Below are 23808 nucleotides of genomic sequence, written 5' to 3'. Positions count from 1 at the left end.
ATATTGCTACTTTGATGTCCAGTGCACGTGACCTTTGACCTTTTGACCCCAAAATCAATAGGGAACACCTTCATCCCATGGGTAGTCCATATGTATGATATGGTGACTGTAGGTGGAAAGGATAACGCTTTAGAGCCCGGAAACCATATTGCTACTTCGATGTCCAGTGCACTTGACCTTTGACCTTTTGACCCCAAAATCAATAGGGAACATCTTCATCCCATGGGTAGTCCATATGTATGATATGGTGACGGTAGGTGGAAAGGATAATGCTTTAGAGTCCGGAAACCATTGCGTCTACAGACGGACGGACGGACAGACAGACGGACAACCCGATTCCAGTATACCCCCCCCCCCCCCACAACTTGTTGCGGGGGGTATAAAAACTGATAATTCATAAATATATATAGATTAATTGTGGATATTAGGTAAACCAATGTATAATAGACATCCAGTAGAGGAAATTCCAGCATAGTAGTTATTGTCCTTGACAAAATTATTTTAATCATAAGTAATTGATTATCTATGGAAAATATAAACTTTTTTTGATAGTTTACCAGATTTTTTATTATATCCAGTGAATAAAATTCCTCGGAAAGATATATTTCTATCATGCGCAAAGTTTAATTTATTAAGATTTTTGCAAAAACCTATGACATCACATGAGGATCGATCAACCTTAAGTCAATATAAAACAGTGAAATCTTGACAATTAACAAAATATTGCCCCAATGAATTTTAAAAATTCCACAGAATTTCTCATTAACACTGGATTGCAGTTGGAATATCTAATGATCTTCAAAAATTCAAAACCTGTTAGATAATTTTTTGCAACAACACAACAAATGCATGTTTTTACTGTCAGTTGAGTCACAAGACTCTCATGCATTGAGTGAATAATATTATTATTCATGTATCTTTGAACCAGTGACCATGGAATATTTTGCTTGAATTGAAGGTTTCAATTTGCTTTGTATGACCTAATCAAGTTTGGAGTAGCGGAAGAGCATACACATATTCAATATCATTCCTCTGAAACCAAACACAAATTAAATCCACAATAGATTCAATGTGTATGTAGTGAAACATACCAATAATTTTCTAACTGGTACAATCTTGTAACACAACCTACAGCTTAAACATATAGTGAAACTTTATCCGTATTAAATCTAGAAAATACTATATATGTTGTACCCTTACACCATTTGTTTGATGCATGCATCCAGCTACATGTATGGAAATATGAATAAATACAGCTTACATAAACTTCACTTCTTTATATCAAATCTAAATACTTTCCAACCTCTATCTTTAAAATTTATATTCAATGTAACACTGAACAGTCTATCTAGGAACTAACAATTCTACAAACTACTATAGTTTAGAAACTTAGCACACAGTCATCTGTCGATTAAATGCATGGTAACAACTTAGAAAAATCCAATTGCTAAAAAAAAAGTGACATCTCTTGTTAGGACACTTGGGAAGTAATTCATACCGTGTTTGGTCACTATTCATGCATTCAACCTGATAATGTTGAAATTCAGAAACTATAGTATATACTGTCGAATCATTTTAATTCGTAGGGGCCAATGTTCGTGGGTAAGCAAAATTTTGCTGGTTCGTGGAGACGTAATTTCGTGGGTAAGCGATACGATGTCACTAGGAGAGATAACTCTACTTGGTTTTAAACAAGAGGCCCATAGGCCTTACTGGTCACCTGAATACTAGTGAAAAGGTATCACTACTTCCATGAGCTTTGAAATCTAGAAAAAAAATTCCTGTTCTGAATATCTAAGCTAAATTCTAATGTTCAGCAACAGTATAAACAAGATGTGTTCTTAAAACTTCACTGCCCTCAAAAGTGCATACACTGATGAAAGGCTTTAAATAATAGGTGTATTAACATTAAAACATAAAAAGATATGACTAATTTGGACTCATCTTACAGTTATAACCCTGGGTTGTGAAATTCACCATTTTTTTATACATCTTTTTCTGCTATTCCTAAGTATGCATTTAGATTTTATACAGTATCAGCAAACTTACACATAAATACTATATACTAAGTTTGACCCCACCCTGAGGTCAGAACCCTTATTCTGGGGGAAATCAAATTTACAATTTTGGTAAAAGACTACCTGCTCTATCCATTTAGTTTCAATTTAGCATCAAAAGCACTAAAGAAAATGTTAAGTGTTTTACACTCATTCCAAATCTGTTTCATACCATATTTGAAAAGAATTGGATGATAGTTATCAAGAAGAAGTTAAAAATGTCTATTGTTCACACATTTAATAACTGACCATTTTGGCACTACCCTGATACCAAAACCCCTACCTCTGGGAATTATCAAATTTACAATTTTTGTAAAGGACTACCTGTTCTTTCTAAATATCTATTTACTTTCAATTTAGTATCAATAGCACTAAAGAAGATGTAATTTAAGTGTTTTACACATAAACACTATATACCAAGTTTGGCCCCGCCCTGGGGTCAGAATCCCTACCCCGGGAATCATGAAATTTACAATTTTGGTAGAGGCCTTCCTGCTCTACATCACTATGCATTTAGTTTTTCTTACATGTGTGTGGTTCTTGAGAAAAAGATTTTCGAAAATTGGTCAATTTTGGGCAGTTTTTGCCCTGCCCTTAGGGCCATAAGGGTGCTGGAGTCCTGAAATTTACAATTTATGTCCCCCTTGTCCTAATGATGCTTCATACCAAATTTGAAAAGAATTGGACTGGTAGTTATTAAGAAGAAGTTAAAAATGTTCAATTGTTAATGCACGACGGACAACGACAACCAATTGCAATAGGTCACCTGAGTTTACTAAAAATGTATGAGGACACGTAAATTTGTGTGCAAGAGTGACCCACGGAATCCACGAACATCAATCCCCCATGAACAGTGATGATTCTACAGTATCCTAAATAGGAATAGAGACAAATTTCTACCAAAAACATTCACTTGAGCCTACATGTATAATTTCTATACTACATTGCAGTTTAGATAACACAAGTCACTCACCTATTACAACAGTGGACAAGATGCTTGAGCAACACATTTAGACCATCTTCACCAAAGTCTTTCACCCAGCTAAAATCATAACAGAGTAAAATAACCAATAAGTTAATAGTGAAAAACATTCCAAATTAAATTACAGTACCCTTGTAAAAAATTATGTTCAAAAGTACAGCTGGAATACTATAGAATTATTGATATTTTTGAGGTCAGTACAATGCTTTAGCTACCTGAGAAGAAAAATATTCACTGAGCCGGAGGGCAAGGTGAAGGGTAACTAAAACATCATATTGACTGAGAAAATGTCAATAATTGTTTCATTATATGATTGAATAATTCAAAACCGACTACCAGAGCTTACAAAATGATATCTGGTCAGTCATTTTTATTTACAGCTAGAGTACAAGACCTCGTCAAAAGTGATTTGAGACACAAATTTTCATTGGAATACCAAAAAATAAAAACAAATTGTATCAATTTCTTTTTAGTCCAATATTGGAAAAATTAAGTGTTATGTTCACCTCGTAGGCATATGGAAGTGAGTATAACATTCTAATTTCTTCTAGTTTGTTGGATCTCAGCCGATGAAAAGGTTTGGAATTATGCAATCATATGATTAAACATAACTAAATAACCTGAAACACGTCCAACTTGTAAATCACTAAAACATTTTCATAACTAGCCCAGTTTCCAATTTATCTTATATATCATATCAGCCAAATATTAGCCAAGGACTAAAATGAAATGTAATATGAATTTTTCTATGTAATATTCCATTTATCATATCTTTATTATACTGTACAACTAATCCATGCAAATTCTATCATACAGAAAGCACGATCAGATAATTGTTGTTTTGTGTTGAAATTTGAGCTGCTAGCCTACATGTATATATTTCTAGAGAAATTCCAATGCTTTCAAAATGTACCTAGGGTCCTAATAGTATGATGTGCTGATTTTCACAAATGAAACCATTTCATTAAAAGAATAATTTGATTGGTACAAAGTTAGTAATCAAAAAAAAAGAAAAAGAGATCACTGCTATAAATTCTTCTTTTTTTTTTTTTTTTTTTTTTTCATGCTTTATTTTTAGACATTTACAATTACATCTACATAGATGATCTCACACACAAAATCACACACATGCATACAATATCTTCCAAACAAAAACTTTCTACATGAACTAGTATTTGACAGCTAGGCAAAATTTAAAGGTATTGAAAATATACATATCAACAAAATGATACTAAAAGTAATGATAACAAATATAACCTATAAAGCTTTGGTTTTTCATCACTTGTTATAAACAATATCATATATTGACCATTTAGTAAATATTTTGGATTTGCATCCAAACACATTTTCACAGTATTTTTCCATTTTTCTGTAGTACTTAAATAATTTCACTGCCTCAGAAAATTTTGGCCTGATTCCTTGTGATCTGGAATAATATATAAACTTTTTTGATACTAATAAAAGAAAATTTTCTAAACAGCTTCCTTCTGTATTACCAAGTAAGACTATTCTTCTTGAAATTTTATAACCATTTTCAATTGCATCGAACCATTGCTCAAAATCATTCCAAAATAAGTTGACATATACACAATCATAGAATATGTGAATTATTGTTTCTGCTTCACAATTACAAAATGTACACAAATTATTGTCTGAAATTTTAATTTTGTAAAGAAAGGAGTTGGTAGCAATGTAATTCATTAGTATTCGGTATTGAAAGTAAATTATTTTTGTCTCTTTTGTACATAAAGATGCATTTACAAAATAAAATTTCCGGTCTTTTCCTGAAATGGGTTCATCTAGTAAAGTTTCCCACTTACCCTGTTTAGAGACTGAGGCTATAAACTCCTTTCCTTTCAATATTTGATATAAAAATTTAACATTTCATGTTGACAAAAATTTTGTACAATGATATTACATGAAAATAGTCTAAAAAGTTATTAGTACAAAGCACTCCTTTTATTTCATTAAAACATCTAATGTTTCCATGTTCAGACACCAAGTCCTCTAGGTTTTTAATACCATTATCAACCCATTTTGTATAGAATGCCCACTTTTGTACACAGCAAAAGTTTCTAATATCTAAGCACAAGTAGGTTGATACATGTTCAGGACTTTTCTTAACTTTTACTAATGCTTTAATAACATCTCTCCAAAATTCATTATCAATAGAAAACACAAACTCTTGAAGTTTTTCTTTTGTTAAATAAAAAATGAAATCTATATTCTTAAGGTTAATACAGATTAATTTGCCTTCATGCCAGATTAATCTCATTTAATTGACGGAAGAACTGTTTTCCAATGTTGGCCGATCTAAAAATCGAACAAATTAATCAAAACCAAAGCCATCATAGTACGAGTTAATGTGCAGATGGCACTTCCTTTTCCGTCCCAGACACGAGCAGATTAGCACTGTTACATAGCAGACGCTCTCTAAGAATTTTCCCACCCACCACTCCCCTTATTACAGTAATCTGCTGTCAGTTTTTGTTTTTCCAGACATGGAACAAGCACCAACCAAAGGACTGGACGATAGTCAAACCACGAAGAAAGAAGGAGCCAATCCAAGTTGCAGTATTTTGGACTGTTAAACTAAAATCAGAAACAGTGCTGGTTTTGAAGAATTTTATTAAGATTTATATAGTACTGCCTTCTTAGCATAAATACAGCAAAACTCTTGTCGCATTGTATTAAAGGGGGGGCGGGTCCGTAGGGATGGATGGGAGGGTTGTGGGCATATCTGGCTCGTTGTTTCCCTGCCCAGCCATCATGCATAGTGGTGGGCGCAATGTTGGGTAGACAGGTTGTCTACAAATGTATGTCATGTAGAGCAATGTTATCAAGTAAAAAATGTTGGGTAGACAGGTTGTCTACAAATGTATGCCATGTAAGGCAGTTTTCGATTGGGGTCATAGCAAAGCCTGCAGGCTTGGGGCCCTCTCCACCTCTCATAACAGGAGGGGAGACTTAGTACTGGAGTACTTGGGTAGAGAAGTACTACTGACCAGAAGCAATCACCGGGAAACAGGGTATACAGATGTGCTCTCAACCATCTCGGACCCAAATGTCTTGTACCTAAATTTGGGATCCTTGGCACCTGCGCCCAACGCAGGGCCACTGGTTTTGCCCGTTACTTATTAGTCGGTATACCAGCTATCCCTTCTGGACCCAGTTTTTTATTGTATATCCCACAATGCGGCTGTTTCAATGCCAATTCCCTAATGTCCATCACAGTTCGGAACATACGTTGTACCCTTTTGATTAGTCTTTAATAAACATAATAAACTATAATACTCTTGTTGTCTAGTTGGCATCAGGAATGGTAATGGGTATGTGAATATCACCAAATGCAAGGAATCTTATGTTTGTAAGCATTTACTACCTGACTGTTCAATTAAAAATGCAATGTAACAAATGCTGCCAAGCACCTTCATATTTTGTCAGGTACCTTTTAACCCATTTTAATTTGATATACTCTTTGATGCAGAGGTTCTGAAGTACACAAACGGGCTACATAGTGAAGTGTCCCATAATTCACCCCTTACCTGACTGGTTTACTTGTTAGCATAACTTTCAGGGACTTCAATGTCTCCAGCCTCTCATCTCCCTGTAGCTCTGGGCTTTTTAACTTGGCTAGAAATGCACTGGCATTGTCTGACTCTTCTTCAATCTGAAAAGTAATTTGATTACATAAACCATTCCATTTCTTCAAGGTCCATGTTATAAAGCCAATAGACGTACATGCTGTGTATTTTTCATTCTAAAGCATGCGAGCTGTTGTATGAGGCCACTATTCTTTTTAATTGGTCATTTTGAAGGAGTAATCTGATTTATCTGGGTTTCTGTAAAAAGGACTGTTATAAATAAATCATAATGTGATCACAGATAGAAGAAACTTCTTTGCAAAATAGTGATTTACAGACATTAAGGTCTTATTCATTATAGATTTATAGTTTTATGACATACATACTTTGTCAACATTGAACTGCATTCTCAACATGGCCTTTTTTTCCTCGATACCTTTTTTTCTTAGTGGTGTCTTTTTCTCCTCAGTCAAATTCAAATCGTCCTGGGAAAAAAAATGCTAGAATTCTTAGTTTTCTAATACCAACAATCAACATACTGCAATAAATTGCTTACTATTCCAAATTTACTTCATATTCGTGTGATCTTATTCCATACATGTACATGTATTCTATTTATACTTCTTAGATTGTTTGTCTTGGATTAATGTGTGTGTAGACAAAAAAGTATAATTAAAATATTATCTCCACAGTTAATGGAATTTTTGTACTGTACTCAAATTTTTGTGTTGAAGTTTAAAGTTTATAAAACATATTCCAAGCTGCTTATCAAAACAGTTAATTTAGAAATGAAGTGGTAAAGTTCATCCTGTCTGCTTCATAAAATGTACAAGAGATTTGATATGTAAACATACATTGAAATTAAAACTTTCATGCCAGGGTTTGTTAGCAAATAACAGAGCTGACATTGATATCAATATATGAACATGCATAATTTTAAGTCGTCAAACATAAAATCAATGTCTGCATAATTCCCAGCATTTCAGCAATATTGACACATTACATCAACATAACTCTGTGTTACAGCAGTAACATATTATCATACCAACAACTAATCCTTACCAGCATCTGCTCAAAACGTTCATTGACCTGCCACTGGCTCATTGTCTCCACAGCCATCCCTGCAATTCCTGAAGCCATCCCAGGCAAGGTGCTAGCCTTCTTGTCTTTTTCATCTTTCTTTTTCGGTCGATGAAACTAAAGAAATTCACCAGAACCTTTACACATGTGATAACCTTGTTGATTATACTCAAGATCTCGAAAATGCATACACAAACAGCCATACTAAGGATAAGCATTGCTGGTAATTTACAGTATCAATTAATTTACTTACAAAACTTGTGCTTTTTCGGTCTTTTCCTTTTTTGTCTTTGTCCATGATGAATATCACTAGAAGCACAAAAATTATTGATCAGAATCCCTCCTAATTTATTCTGACAAAATTTATTACACACGTTCTGTGTAAAAATAAAAGAATCGGGTAGGTATTCTAAATGCATTCTCATAATTTGTCACAAAATCAAATTCTACTACATGTGTCACAACATTACTTCATAATGAATCTAAAATGTGTTAAACAATTGTATACATGGAAAGATTTACTCATATGCAAAAATTTTGCTTATATGTAAAATATATATATATATATATATATATATATATATATATATATATATATATATATATATTTATATATATATATATATATATATATATATATATATATAAAGTAATGCTCACACTACAAGATACACCTATATATCCAATATAATGAGAAATGCAATAGTAATCAAAGAAAAGATAAATCCAAATAAACCTTTCTTTGCAGTCAAAAAATGGCTCCGTGTTTTTACCCCAGTAATTTTTTTTACTATTGAAGAGCACCAATAAAAAGCTAGTATTAAAAGACTTTGTTAAACTTTAAATTAAAGAAATATATAGTTCTCTCTAATAAAGTATAACTTGAGAAGCAAAATCATTACTTTTCAAAACACAATTGGCACCAACACCAATATAAAAATATTCACCAATTTTGATGATCCTAGCCTTAAGAGCATTGTTTTTCCCGAGTAATTTCCCATAAAAGTATGACCTTGACCTTTGAATTTAAAAAACAAAAGGAAGACCTTAATAATTGGAAACATATGTACCAAATTTGATAATCCTAACCTTATAAGTACTGTTGTTATCTGAGAGGTGAACAGGTACCCGAATAAAACTAAACCCCTACATGATGAGCATATCAAAATACTCATGTAAGCAAATCTCACTGTATAAATTATCACACTTGCATAATATTACTCCTTCAAGTAAATTTGCACCTAGTCTGAGGTCGGTGCAAAATTGTATATCACATGTGCAAAAGCAAATTCTCTGCTCCTATGTGCAAGATTGGTTAACCCTTTATGAACATATAATAGTAAATTTTTGCATGTACACAAACATATAATATCATCAATTATATTTACAGCATTACCAAAGGGAATCTATAGTACTTATTTTATTGCATCATCTCATTTTTCTTGACCTACAAATATTATGAGTGGCAAAAAAGCAAGGTATTTCATTGAGTGAAAAAAGAGATGATTTTTAATAATTTCACACTCATGGAAGCATCCAACTGTAAATTCTGAATTTATTCATGAGAGAATCCCCTTTCTCCTAAATAAAGCCATTCCTATGAAAGCTGGTTATATAAATGAATGCAGTACCTATAATTACACATAAATTTACTGTTACACAAACTTCAGAAGCAAATTCACTTATGGGTATACACTGGTATATACTCGTGAGTAAATTTCTATCCACATTTAGCATTTAATATATATAAAATACTGAAATATATGTATACATGTCCTAATTCACCGATTGCGTGAATGCTTCATTAACAACAAAACCCACAAGTGCCATTAAGCAGATACGCATGTACCACTAGAGAGTTGGAAATTTCAATCCCTTCTCACTTGTAAAATGATGAGAGCGAGATTAGTATAAGCCTTTTATCTTGTTTCCTCAATCTTTTACAGTCTATAGTTTGTAAACATGATTGATCATCTATTTCTGAATAAAATATTGTTTAAACTAGCACCCATAGGGGTATAAATATATACACTATGTACATGTATTGTAGTTTGTATTTTAAAAATGTCATCCATTTCTAATGCACTCCATTCAATGTGCTTGTGTGAACAGGCTGGAGGTATTTCTTCTCATATACTTTCAAAAAATGAAAGACTTTTCCCATATTTATATTCTGATTAATATTTCAAATACATTTCAATGATTAACATGTGTTTTACTTTTTAGTGTATTCATACACATGTAATGATTAGCCTATTTCAAAAGTTCAATGTTATGTGATATCAACCTTCAGCTTCAGTTCGTTACAGAATGTCAAGGGGGAAACAGAATAAATGTAAATATAACTATTTATCCGAGGTTTTGGCACACGTTTTTAATACATGTACTACCGATATTGACTTGACCGATTCACACAGGTTCATCCTGAGCCATAAAACAGAAAAATTAATCTCATAAATTTGGGAACCTTTTGTGGCATCACACTATGCGACGGGCAATGTCAGGTTAAATTTGAATGGACAGCAAACTGTAGCTTTGTTCTTCCCTACATTGTTTCCATGTAAGATAAGTTACCCTATTACCCAAACTGGCCTTTTAAAGCCATGATTTGATCAAACTTGATTCTACACTATATAATAATACTTGCAAATCAAATCAATTTATCAGGTGTTACTTCCTTCTTCTTGAGATAATTGAATAAATTTTTTAAATTTATATTCCAATGTAAAATATGGGCCCAGGCTCCATTAGGACTGCCCAGATTACAAAGAATGCTTCCTTACTCAATATTGACAGACTGCAGTCATACTGTTCTAAAATATAAGTACAAGACTACTAAACACCATTTCCAATAAATCTATACTTTTATGCAAAGCTATGGACTCCTTTGGTTGCCTTATTCTTGCTCTGGCGTCATGTTTTCAACAAAACTGAATCTAAATTACATGAGGATGCTTAAAATAAGAGTGACAACCTGCAACCTTTGAGAGTATTAATTGATGTTTCTTTAAAACAAATCCTGTGAAATTTTAGAACCCTATAATTGTCCAATCTTGACCCACATAGACATGGATAAAACCAACCCACAAAATCCTTTGGACTCCTTTAGAGGACTTAGCCTGGTCAGAAGGGTAATTGTTTGGAAAAAATCAAAATACATTGCAAAATAAGCTTTCATCAACACCCTACATATATCTTTTAGACAATTTGGAGATTGTTTTGAAAGAAACTCATTTAAATATCTATCAAAATCACCTGTCACTTTTAGTCTAGTGGTTCCTACACGAGCCTATTTTCATTTCTTTATTCACTATCTCTCCATGAGAAGAGATTTCTCCTATATACATTTGAGCAAACTTGAATCCTGTTTTACTTTTAGCAGCCAAAGATGATTCCTGTCTACTTTGATTGGTTTGATATATGTTTGCAAAAAGGTGCTGACAAACAGACAACTGACACACATTTAGTGATGAACATGTTTGATAAGAAAAATCTCTCTCAGAGTCCACTGGTTAACACTTTCTTCATATTGTGCTAGCATGCATATTGGCTAGCATGCATGTATGCTTTTAAAGTAGGAACTTGGCTTCACAATTAGAAAATAGTAAAACATCACTATGATAAAAGAAACACCAAAATACATGTAGAATGAAATTGTCAACTTGCAATAAAAAAAACTAATTATTCTTAACAATGTCTTGTGGCAAAATACAATTTTGTTAACACAACATACATTCATCCCCATCCCAAAGCATTTAAGCCTCTTTTCTCTATTTCTTTCTCCACATTCGAAATATACAGGTATGTTTTCACTGCATTCTGATTTTCCTGATCATGACTATAACATTGCCTGACTTAATATTTGGAATTTTTAGAGAAGAGTCATGGTTGCATCCACTCAAAGAGAAATGAATTAGCTTCTAAACATGCAAGTGCAAATATCATGTTATCCCATGATCCCAAGTTTTCATTACATGTATTATTTTTATACACAGGCAGTCTGATTAAGAAAAAAACTAATACACAAAATAAAAAAAATTCTGATATTCATGTCATGATAAAGAACTTTTTACTGGGATTTTACAAATTAATATATTGAAGATTTTTAATGTCATTAACATTTGAGAGAAGCAATGGCACACAACAAATACTCATCTCGTTGATTAAGTAAACCATCTTGAAAACTATTCAAATCATACCCATCCCTATTCATGCATAAATCGCAATTCACAATTATTTAATGTAATTTGGGTGTATTTTATATCATACATTTTGTTGTTTGTATGGACGGAATAGATTAGGCATTAAAGATTAAAATTCCTTATCATTGTTATAGTGTGCAATAAACTTCATGGGGAGAGATATTTACTGCATACTGCAACTTGTTTACAAATTGCTAGGAACCACCTAAATAGCCATTATTGTCTGTATGGCGCAATCTAACTGGCTGAGAGTTCTCATGAATATTCCAAGCAAAAGGTCTTGGGGACGTGACCCCCTATGGGGTTATGTCAGATCCTATTGTAGCGATTGTGAGTGTATCTTAGGATTTGATTTTAATTAGATTGAGAAAGGAAGAAATAACAAGCACCTTTTCAGAATTTCTCATCAGCTGACAAAGGTAAAGTTAGCAGATATTATCTAAAAATATAACTTGGACAACATGTAGTCAGTCATTTTTATGCAATAAATGGAGCAATGAAAATTTATTCTCAGCTAGATTATATGCCAAATAAGGGGATATATCAAAAGATTTATTCAAAAATGTTTAGCTTTAACACATCTAATTTCCCTATTGCCACAATAGATCATTTTACCAAACTCTACAAGTGCATGTTTGCAGTCAATTATATATACTTCTGCATGATTGTTGTTATAAATACTCAATATTCATGCATAATTTACATGTATATGTTTAATAAATATATGAAGCATTCAATATGCTGTGTAATGCCTTGATTTGGTCATTATTTGACAAAAGGTCATCACGTGTTAGTTGACAGGTGTGTTGGAGGAGTGGGTGTGTCCACATATATAACCACTGATGGTCAACAAAACACAGATAATATTGTACATATTCTCCTGGTATATGTGATCAAATTTTATTATAGTGATCAGATCCAAGACTAATTAAAACAAACTGAGATTACAAGATGTACAGTACGAAGGATCAGACTACTCCCGGAAGGAGAAAAAGTTAAGAAACTTTTTTATGAATATAATGAATCAACGATGGTGCCTTGTGATCTTTTAACATTCAGAAATTCATAACATCTTGACACTGGTTGTCATGTCTTACCTCTAATTCACACATTCGATGATAAAAAGAAAACAACCTTAAAACAATCATTCAAGTGTAACTCACAATAAACTACAGGAAATGAGTTACGGTGAAGTAGAAATCTAAATGAAAGAGGTGGATATTCCGAATCCGGAAAAAATATACTGATTTACTAAAGGTGACCATATGGATATGATGATCAGATAGAAGAAAATTTCAACTGATGATCTTATGGCAGGTCAATAGCGACATATATACTCTCTCTCTCTCTCTCTCTCTCTCTCTCTCTCTCTCTCCAATGAAACCTGTTTCTCTAGAAGAGAATACACGGATATCTTATTTTAAAGGCGAAAATGTACTGTGTTTATCAGTGAGAACACTTGTCCTCACTAATCTAATATTTTGTATCTACATCTTTCATATGCTAGGCCTATGGATCACGTTTATGGGGACGTAATTGTTTGGACAGAATTTTGTCGTCATAGTCTCTCTCTCTCTCTCTCTCTCTCTCTCTCTCTCTCATCTCCTCCTTCCTTGAATATATCTTTACATGTGACTGCGAGGAACCTAAATCTGATTTGCAAGCCAATTAACTATAAAATTTCCAAATCAAGATACATGAGACAACCATGTCTACCTGAAAGAGGTGTTTCTAGTTAGGGTTAACAATATCTTTTTAAATACAAAGTGGAGACATTGACTTTACTGAAAGGAACATCTCGAATATTTTAAAGGGATATTATCAACATATTTTAAAGGTTATATTCAACGCTCTATATCTACCAATCTAATTAAAATCAGGTCCTAAGATACGCTCACAATTAATTGCTACAATAGGATCTGACATGACCCCATAGGGAGTCGCGTCTGCATGACACCAAAGATTTCATAGGCGACGCGCTGATTGGCCAGCATAAAGTTCACATGAACATGACCCCTAGTTGGTGAATGTCACATCTTCTTACGTAACGTAAAGTACACGGCGCGGATCTAAGAAGTCTGATTTCAATTAGATTGTACATGTACATCTGGACATTTTTTAAAACAATGATTAGTACGAGTGAAAATACCTGAAAGCCTCACAATGAATTCCACATCAAACTACAGAACAACGAATTTTCTATATATTATATGATTTTCAGTTTCTCAAAATTGTAATTTTTCCAGAGTGAAAATATCATTGTTATTTGGACAGTGAATAATATCACTTTTATTCAATGGATGAATATCCAGTGATGAAAAAGTTTAAAGGTTGAAAAGGTTTTAAAACATTCATAATTCCGTATGTATGCGCGACATCTTCTATTATTAAAGTGATATATCTTTTGTTTACTCGTTCTTTCTAGGACCTCTATTTTACAAAAAGATGTATCTATTCAGAAAAGAATTATGAATCTTCAAAGATGATTTCTCTGTAAGAAGATCTTCAGCGGGGAATTCTCCTACAAATAGGAAGCATGTCGTGTCAGAAGTACTGGTGCTGGAATTCTCCCACAAATAGGAAGTATGTCGTGTCAGGAGTACTGGTGCTGGAATTCTCCCACAAATAGGAAGTATGTCGTGTCAGGAGTACTGGTGCTGGAATTCTCCCACAAATAGGAAGTATGTCGTGTCAGGAGTACTGGTGCTGGATTTAGAGGAACTGTAAGTGGTGCATAGTCACCCCTGAGTAAATTTTAAACAATATTTATTGATTAATTGCATATACATTTGGGTCATTGTACAAAACTAAACGACAATGGAAAACAAACAATAAGGCTTAATTACACCCTGCTTTTTGTGCGTTAGGAAGGGGGGGGTCAACGAAATTAGGGCGTAATATTTAGTATTTCGCAACTGGAAGTGTATAAAAATTTGCAAATATATTTATTTTCATCAAGTTTAGGGGGTGGTAAGTTCGTACCACCAACCAAACCTATCCCCATCCCCAATATGCGCGCCTGCCATAGCCTCTACCAATAAGATTGATATATTCAATTTAAAAGAAAACAGAGAAAGATCGGTAGTGTAATGAAAATCGCACACTAGGATGATGCAATCTTCAACACTCTGTTTAATACCGAAGCAGTGATTATCCTGAAAATTTATACAATATTAATCAAGATTTATTGAATATGAATCAAGCTTTATCGAACGTGCATTAAGATTTTCGCAAATAAATAACAATGTTATTGAATATACATCAAGGTTGGTTGAATATACATTAAGATTTATACAATATTGTTGTGAATAATTAAATATTTCTTGAATTGAATTAAAGAGATCATCAAATCAATTATACCAAGCTTTAAATTAATTTTCGCAAGTAACAATTTCAGCACATTGATGCGCGCATCAATTTTTAAATTATTGCGCGCATCAATTCTTAAAATTAATGAGCGCATCGCGCAATAATTGAATTAATGATATCTTCAGAAAGTTAAAGATAGCTTCACTTATTTGACTTTATGGTAATTTGGCGCTCCATATATGTACACGAGGGCATTTCCCTCCACCAGGCACTTGTTTACGATACAACATCGCCTAGCTTCTGAGTCTGACCCCTCGGCCCCATCTCACTCTAGACGTAAGCCTAATAACCTTTACGGATAATGAAATGTAAGACATAGAGGTCTGTAGGATGGTTGGAAAATAGCTAATCTGCGATGTAGAGATCGTTTTACAGTATATATGTTACTTGGATTTTGAAGTTCACAGTATAATTAGGCAACATGCACGTCCGTATTTACGATATATGTAACTGATGTTTTAAAGTTTTACTGTATTTATATTAGGCGCTTCTATATTGTATATGCCATAACCATTTTAAAGGTTTACAATTTATATACATGTATAAGGCGCTTCTTTACAGCACATGTAATATGTTATTGCCATTTCAAAGGTTTAACGCATATGTGTAAGGCGCTTCTATGTAATTCCATTATTTTATGGGTTTGCTATCCAGCACTTCTCAACCTTACCATCATATTAGCAATAATTATTAAAGACACATTTATGAGTTGCGAGTTAAGTAAATCGAGTGAAATTTACAACAATACCTATCAAATACCGTAACAGCAGATATTACGACCATTTCCAAGAAATCTGACTGCATGACTGCGTAGGAGACCAATATCCAAATCTCCGTAGACACATTTCGTATTTATTGAATTGTTTCGACAGAGACAACGAGAAAAACAAGCACAATAAAACAATGCTGTCGTTTAACATGTACAGTACAAGTACTATATATAAGTATATTACTTGGTCTACAAACCTGTGATCAATGCGATCGGTTATTTTGTACAGTTTCTTTATCTCCTCAAAAATATGTTCTGCATTGATTATCGGTACAATAATTACCCTAATATATCTGATTAAATCTAGGAGCGGAACTTCGCTATCTCCGATTAACATCGGCTTCACACAGGTAAGGATGCAGATTTTTATTACTGTTCTCTGTTCTATTATTTTTTGTTTGTTCTCGAAATTAATGAAGCTGCACAAAGAGAGAGCGGGGGAACCCCAGTATTTAGTGACGAATAACTTTATATATAAATATCACTTATCTTTATGAAAAATTGACGATGTTTATTTTAAAAGAAATTTGTTCATACATGAACAAGTATAATAAGTTTCAAATGATTTCACACATAAGCCTCTCTATTTCAATAATTTCAATAGTGACCCATATTTTCTTTGCAATTTTCATAAAGTTAAGATATGACAATGTAAATGACATCAATACCAATGAAAGTTGATTTTTCTGGGAAATTTCAGAAGAAGAAAGTCTACTATAAAAACAGTATAAAAACAATCAAGAGCGAAAAAGTATAATAATTTTATGGAGAAATTATGAACTTTTATTATAATTCATTTTGTTAAATCCTGCTTTGATTATAGGGAAATGACATTATGGTTCATTTGTAACAATAAATACATTGCATAGCGGGTGGGGTCACAGTTGAATTTAAGTGCAAATATATCACATTCAGATTGCCTCACATGGTGCTTTTCTGTCTGGCTTGAGATAACTCCATAATATAATACCCGGTATACGAAATCAAAATTCTGAATAACACTAATCAAGACCTACACACTTTTCTGAGATGCCATTGAGAGAAAATCCGTGATATAAACCAAAAGCTTAAGTATCAATATTATTTTTTCCTGCAGAAAATTATAATTATAACACGACGACAATAATTCCATTAAAAAGAATATATGAATGATTAAAAGATAATTGTTATGTAAGATTATATAATATGCAACATTGGTTTCTAGTCATTTGTTAGTTTAATAAATGACAAATTCACACATTGGTATTCTTTTCTATTTTTCATATGGTAATGTTCAACAAAAACAAGTTGCGAATTACCAGTATTATTTTTTTCTTACATTCTTTGGGCAAAATTGTGAGTATAAAAAATATTTTCAGGAAACTCCATGACTCTCCAGCCACCATTTTTAAAAAAAAAAATTCTATTCGGTATATTGAATACATTGATCAAATAAAGTTCGTGTAAACTTTCGTTGACGTAGTTGCAGGACGACATTCGAGGTCTAGAATATAAACGCCTTTATTTATATCTATTACAGCTCAGAAATGTACAGTTCATCGTTTACCTAGTATACAGCTACAAATTAGGTCACTTCGTGACGTCATACAGCAGTTTCCGAAACGGACTAAGCCTACATTATTATTATTATTATTTAATTATCTTTAATTTTTTATGCTGACGAAATAAGTGAGAAGATTTAATTTGAAAAATAATTCAAGTATTTAGTTTGATGTTGACTGAATATATCTTCTACTTTGAATACACAGTCCAAGAAAATTTCACATTCGTGGAAGGTTAACTTTTGTTTCTTTACATGTGTATCGATCTCGGAATGCAGATGATTGATTATATTGAATGCCAAATTTTCTTCAGTCATTTATATTTGTTTCACAACATATACTGATTAATTCTTATGATTATAAAATTGAATTATCAGTTATCGACTTCATTGTATTAGCAAAACACGAAGGGCAAGTGAGATGTGGATCAGTTTTTTCAATATCATTTATTATTATTATGTGTGAAGGTATACGGCAGAATGATGACCGCGGCATTCCTTTGGTCTTGTCAATAATTGTGGTAGAATTGTATATAAATTGAGATTAGAGTGATCTATATGTTTTCAAAGTAGCTTTCATACAAACGCATTAGTTCTAACAATATAAATTTTTCATGTCCTTCGTCACTGGTGGCGCTCTACATATTTTACATCGTGATAATACTACACAGATACGACATCTCAGGAGATAACCGTGTTGCTGGTTTCTAAATGTACATCGATTTGACTATGGATTTAAACCATAGGGCACCATAGCAGGCCTATGGCGTTAATATATGCGAAAGTCGTGCTTCAATCATGTTGAAAGCCACAGCAAAAACAAAAAGAGAGAATATTAATATATTATTGATGTAAAAGATTTCATTATATTCACATAACAAGTTGGTAATTCTTATTGTTCTCATTTTTCTCTTTTAGGATCTAGATCTGGTTGATAAATCATGGCCAGTAACGCATCTGTAGCTCAGGTAAGTACAGCTCACGTGTGTGAAAATTGGGTAGCAAAGTACTTGTAGAACGTACAAACTTTGAATTTTTTACTGGATGGAGTAAATTTGTATTTGTTTTACTTAACGTATTTAAAGTTGTCAGAAGATTATCAAGAGGGAACGTTTAGTTCGCGATCTGTTAAAGGCAATATAGTTTTTATTGACATATTTCGTATTTTTGTATGTTCAAAACTTCTGAAATTGGTTATGCCATACGTTCTTACTCTATTATCCCAGTTCTTGCACTATATTGTAGAAGGGAGAGTCAATCGCCGCATTGGTGCATTTTGTATCTGTCAAAGTGTCGAAAAAAAAACATTTCTAGCTGAAAACATGTGGTTAATATCTCAGAATATCTGTGAATATTTTAAGTCATATCACACATCGTCGTAACAGAGCATTACTTTGGAAATTTGTATTATTCACTTGATAAACAACAAAACAAAGAAAGCAATATTCACGTTTGTCTTCTTTTGAATATTTGTAGCCCATCACGAGTAATGTGACGTCAGAGGAGGACGAGGATTTCCCTTTGAGTGTGGTTGTTCCCTGTGGAATCATCATCGCGATCCTTACGTTCTTTGCAATATTCGGTAATGTGATGACGATTGCGGCATTCGTCAAAGACAAAGGTCTGAGAAGCGTGTACAATATGTATCTCGTTAATCTGGCTGTAACAGATCTGATGCTTGGACTCATAAGCATGCCTTTTTACGCAGTGTATACCCTCAAAACCTATTCGTGGCCATTTGGTTACCATTTTTGCAAAACTTACATGGTGATAGACTTTGCGTTGTGTCTGGAGTCTATTCTTACAATTATAATCATCAGTTTAGATCGCTTATTACTTCTCAAATATGGTCCCCTTTACCACCAGAAGGAAACGTCAAAGGTAGCAATCGTGAAGATTTCTTTGTCCTGGATCGTGGCTGGTTCCCTGTACACGCCGGCAATAATCGGCTGGGACCTTTGGACCGGAGAAGACGCAGTGGAGCAGGGAGACTGTGATGTTCAGTTTGCTCTCGACCTTGCTTTTACAACATCAACAGCTGTCATTGAATTTGTCATACCTTTCATAGCAATAGGTGTCCTCAACTTGCTTATATATCTTGATATCAGAAAACGACAATTGGTGTCTCCTGCATCAAAAGGTAAAACATCCTTGAACAACACAGACATTGTCAGGACCCGGAAGGACGTGAAAGCGGCCCGTTTTTTGGCAATGTTGGTAATCGTGTTTGGGGTAACGTGGGGACCGTACACCATGACGACCATTATCATCTCGTTTTGTGAATCATGTGTCAACATAGACTTGTATGAAGCCCTCAATTGGTTGTTGTGGTCAAAAGCATCGTTAAATCCTTTTCTATATGCTTACAACAGTGCCCGCTTTCTTAAGAATTTCAAGGCGATGATGTTTTGTGAAAGAAAACGAGCGAATACTGATACCGATTTTAACACAGTTTCAAATGTTAAGACAGACGAGCACGCAGCATAAAGGGGTTTCATTCTAAATGTGGTACATCAAATTAACTCCACATCCCAAATATACACGTACAACGTTACAACCCACCTTAAAGCATCTTTGAATCTTCTTGTCGACGCATATGTTGAATCAAGCTGATCTGGGTAACATTTTCTTAACCAGTTCTTAATGGCAATGCTAGTATTAGTAGTTTAGTCAGACTCCGATTTTGAGCAAACAGGAAAGAATGGCATATTTGATGCAGTGTTTTTAATCACAAAATGGAATGTTCAAACTGCTCATTAATGGAAAAACATGTTTATTGGTGATACCGGTATAAAAAAAAATCTGCAGTTATCAAAATAGAAATCTAGAATGATGATATGCATTTGATAAGGTAATTTTATCTTCACAGCTAAATGATAAATGCACAATGCATGCATAACAGAAGGTGAAATCCCAATTTAAAGAGAAAACCGTATGGGTTATTATTGTTCTTTGACTACACTGGTTCAAAGATTGTTTTTCTTCAATCGTTTAAATAAACACATGGTCCAGCTGTATTTTGTTTTTCATATGAAATGCATCCTACACTTAACAGTCGATGACTAATAGTTACCATATTCTGACTTTAATACAGATGTAAGAATATCTTGCACATGTTTATCAGAGGTGCACAAAGAGTTAATGCATGGAGGCTGCCATTATATGACATCATGAACGGTGATAGCGAAAGGCTGGCTCGTACTGCAAGCTTTAAGGTACGAAAGCCCAGAAGGCTCATTCGACATTCGAGATTCAAAATCCGAGATTCGAAATTCGAATTTCGAGATTCAATATCTGAATCTAAGGACTAAAGCGTGCGAAATATACGAGCTAAATCTGAACCTTTGACAAGATGTTTTGTCACCGATCCCAGAAGTCCCAAACTTCGTTTGCAGGGTATAAAATATAATCTAATGGCCAAACACAGTCTCTGTAATGTTCTTTAAAATATAATCTCCATCATCTCAGGGACGAAGAATCAGATGAAGATGTAGATGAAGCTGACATTAAATTTTCTAAGTGTGAAAGAGGAAAATGACATTTGCCTTTATGTACGCCCAGAAATCTTGATTGATAAGGAAGAGACAGACAAAATTCTAAGGGGTATAACCACGTAGAAACTAGTGTGTCGTAGCAGTTGATGAAGTCCACATGATATCAGAATGGTAAACATGTCTTACAGCATTAGAGGACATACATGTATTTTAAACTTGCATCAAAAATGAAAAGTTATGTGATAAGTGAACTTTTAAAGACATATCCTAAAATCAGATTAATTTTTGCAACTGTTGCCTTGGGAATGGGGTGAAATGCCCCCGCTGTAAATCGACCTCCAACAACCATGGAAAATTATCTACAGTAAATAGCCCGAGCAAGTAGATCAGATCAGCCTGCAACTACTATCATGTTCTTTAATTACAATCATATTGCCTACAACAGAAAAGGTTTAGAACCTAAAATGAGAGAGTTCGCATTGAATACCTTTACCTGTTTGCGGAAACAGGTGTTACTATATTTTGGACTTAAAGAATCCTTGTTTAATGGTCCAAAGGAGTTGTGTTCTGGTAATTGTAGATCATAAGCATGTTGAATGTTATGTACATGTTTACTTAAGTATTGACTCAGACTGTAAATTTTTCAATTAATGAACAAATAGTATCAATTTCAAGGGCTGTACAATAAATGATTATACAGTTAGTGGTTCTCTCATTAACATATTCATGATCTACATAAAAAACAATGGGTAATTTTTCAGTACAGTCTTTGGTTAGTCACAAAAATATACCCATCTAATCATCTTCATTTTCACTATCATTAGCACGATCGTAATCAACCGGCAAGTCTCTTTTCAACCTATTGACAACACTCATTATTGCACTTTTGAAAAGAGTTTTTTCATGGATAGTTCATCATAAACACTCCTTTTAATTCCTTTATATGCCCGGAGATGTCGTTCCAGTGCATACATGAATGGTTTGACATCGTTGAGAGTTCTTAATGATGACTTCAGTTCATCCACCTGAGATGACTAGATTTGATTGTCTTGTGGCCAATTTTTTTCACCTAGATATCAGATGTAATTGTTTTTATAATGGGGACAGCTTTCGAAATCTGAATGGAATTCTCGGTTTTGTTAGCCCCAATACTTTGATGTTTTTTTTTAGTTCCTTCACTTCATTTTCTTTCTCCAGATCTGCTGGTTTGTTCTGACCTGTCCTTCCAGATGGATTAAACAGAAAACGTCCACGCACTAGAGGTGCTAACTTAGGCACAAGTAAATGTTCTGTTTCCAATAAAAAAAATCGATGCATTCCACACAATACTTTGAGAGCACAGAATGTCCACAAAAGCAAGAAATCATCATCTTTAGTAGACTATTTATCATGAATATATTTGCCTCAGATATTGAGTCTTTTTATATTGCAAGAATTGAATACCAGTGTAAATATTGTGTGGCATAATTACAAATGTATACAAGTCATCACCATCTTTCAATTTAATTGACATTTTCCTGAAATTTGAACCAGGACTGGTTTGTTAACCGTGAGAGTTTTACAAGGATTTACAATCTTCATTTGTTCAATGCCAACTATATCCGTCAGTGAAATATTCTGTCCATTTATCTCTAGGGATACTGTTGGCTGAAATAATTTAAAATAGATTAGTCTATAGGCAAAGTTTACCCAAAAGTAAGAACAAGGTATAAGATCACTTTAGAACAATTTACATAGTGAGATGCAAAAACAGCATAATAACAGTTCCTCATACAAATTTAAATGCACTGTATATATATATATATATATATATATATATATATATATATGTATGTATGTGTGTGTGTATATATATATATATATATATATATATATATATACACATGTATATATATATATATATATATATATATATATTATAATATTAACAATCATCAGCAGCGCTCAAGGTCAAGAGAGGTGAAAGTAAAAGAAACAATAACCCACAAACATCGAAAAACTTTTCAAATATCAAAATGAGCAAACGTGTAAAGCCAACAACCATCTAGCGACAGAGCCATGCACGAGGGAAATACCCATAACTATATTGCCTTTTGACATAGGCCGTCCATATTTGGTATGAAGCCTGTCTAAACCGAACCCTTTTATCAGGGTATATTTCACGGTATATATACATGCATAACGGACACTTTCCGTTGAAACGGACACTTTCGGATGAAACTGCTGTTTCCACATAAAATGCTCGGTAAGTTATCTCTGTTTATACTTAAACCTTTAACGAACCCAAGAATAATGCTTTCCACGGAATGTAGCTAATATTAATCTCATTGTTGAAACTCTGATTTGTTTTCATTTTATATCTTTGTAATAAATATAACCCGCACACGTGGCACATAGGCATTATCTCGCATTTTGGACGTAATTTGCAAATGGCCACCATTTAATTTGATATCTTCTCAACACTAAAGAGCTCCAATACTCTATATCATAATAGTTTGTACTATCATTTTGTACAGAAAACAATGTCTGGGGCTACATTGTACATAGTTTCTAAATACGCCTTTAAATGACAATTACTTTACACAAAACATTTAAGCATGAAATTTATAAACTCCGTCTATCTGATCAGGATATAGGGCTCACGTTGGTTGTGACCGGTCGACAGGGGATGCTTACTCCTCCTAGATATGGTGTGTCCAGGGGTCCGTGTTTGCCCAACTCTTTATTTTGT

General features: G+C 33.5%; 2 protein-coding genes across 3 annotated transcripts in view; one reads left to right on the top strand and one right to left on the bottom strand.

Annotated features, from left to right (window-relative positions):
• Window positions 1–13108, bottom strand: part of LOC125681345 (protein diaphanous homolog 1-like) — a 41610-nt gene extending 28502 nt beyond the window's left edge. For both annotated transcript variants that reach the window (XM_048921379.2, XM_056156665.1), the window contains exons 1-6: window positions 13003–13108; window positions 7957–8012; window positions 7686–7820; window positions 7010–7108; window positions 6585–6709; window positions 3031–3099 (exon numbers count right to left, since the gene is read on the bottom strand). In XM_048921379.2, the coding sequence (XP_048777336.2) occupies window positions 3031–3099; window positions 6585–6709; window positions 7010–7108; window positions 7686–7820; window positions 7957–8001 (473 nt within the window). In that variant the 5' untranslated portion in view covers window positions 8002–8012; window positions 13003–13108. The remainder of the gene's footprint in view (window positions 1–3030; window positions 3100–6584; window positions 6710–7009; window positions 7109–7685; window positions 7821–7956; window positions 8013–13002) is intronic.
• Window positions 13109–13145: 37 nt separating this feature from the next.
• Window positions 13146–20600, top strand: LOC125681362 (histamine H3 receptor-like). Its single transcript, XM_048921411.2, has 5 exons — window positions 13146–13222; window positions 14331–14628; window positions 16351–16393; window positions 18502–18551; window positions 19060–20600. The coding sequence occupies exons 4-5, from the start codon at window positions 18525–18527 to the stop codon at window positions 20068–20070; spliced, it is 1038 nt and encodes a 345-aa protein (XP_048777368.1). The 5' UTR covers window positions 13146–13222; window positions 14331–14628; window positions 16351–16393; window positions 18502–18524; the 3' UTR covers window positions 20071–20600.
• Window positions 20601–23808: the final 3208 nt, after the last annotated feature.

Source organism: Ostrea edulis, chromosome 2 (assembly GCF_947568905.1).
Source record: "Ostrea edulis chromosome 2, xbOstEdul1.1, whole genome shotgun sequence".
Taxonomy (NCBI): Eukaryota; Metazoa; Mollusca; class Bivalvia; order Ostreida; family Ostreidae; genus Ostrea; species Ostrea edulis.
The sequence above is the reverse complement of the archived record's forward strand: the minus strand, read 5'-3'. Positions and strand labels throughout refer to the sequence as shown.

Excerpts from the sequence above, each read along its gene's own strand:
- LOC125681362 (XM_048921411.2), top strand. The coding sequence starts at position 18,525 with ATGGCCAGTAACGCATCTGTAGCTCAG. Across the intron at positions 18,552-19,059 it reads GTAACGCATCTGTAGCTCAG|CCCATCACGAGTAATGTGAC; the intron begins GTAAGTACAGCT and ends GAATATTTGTAG.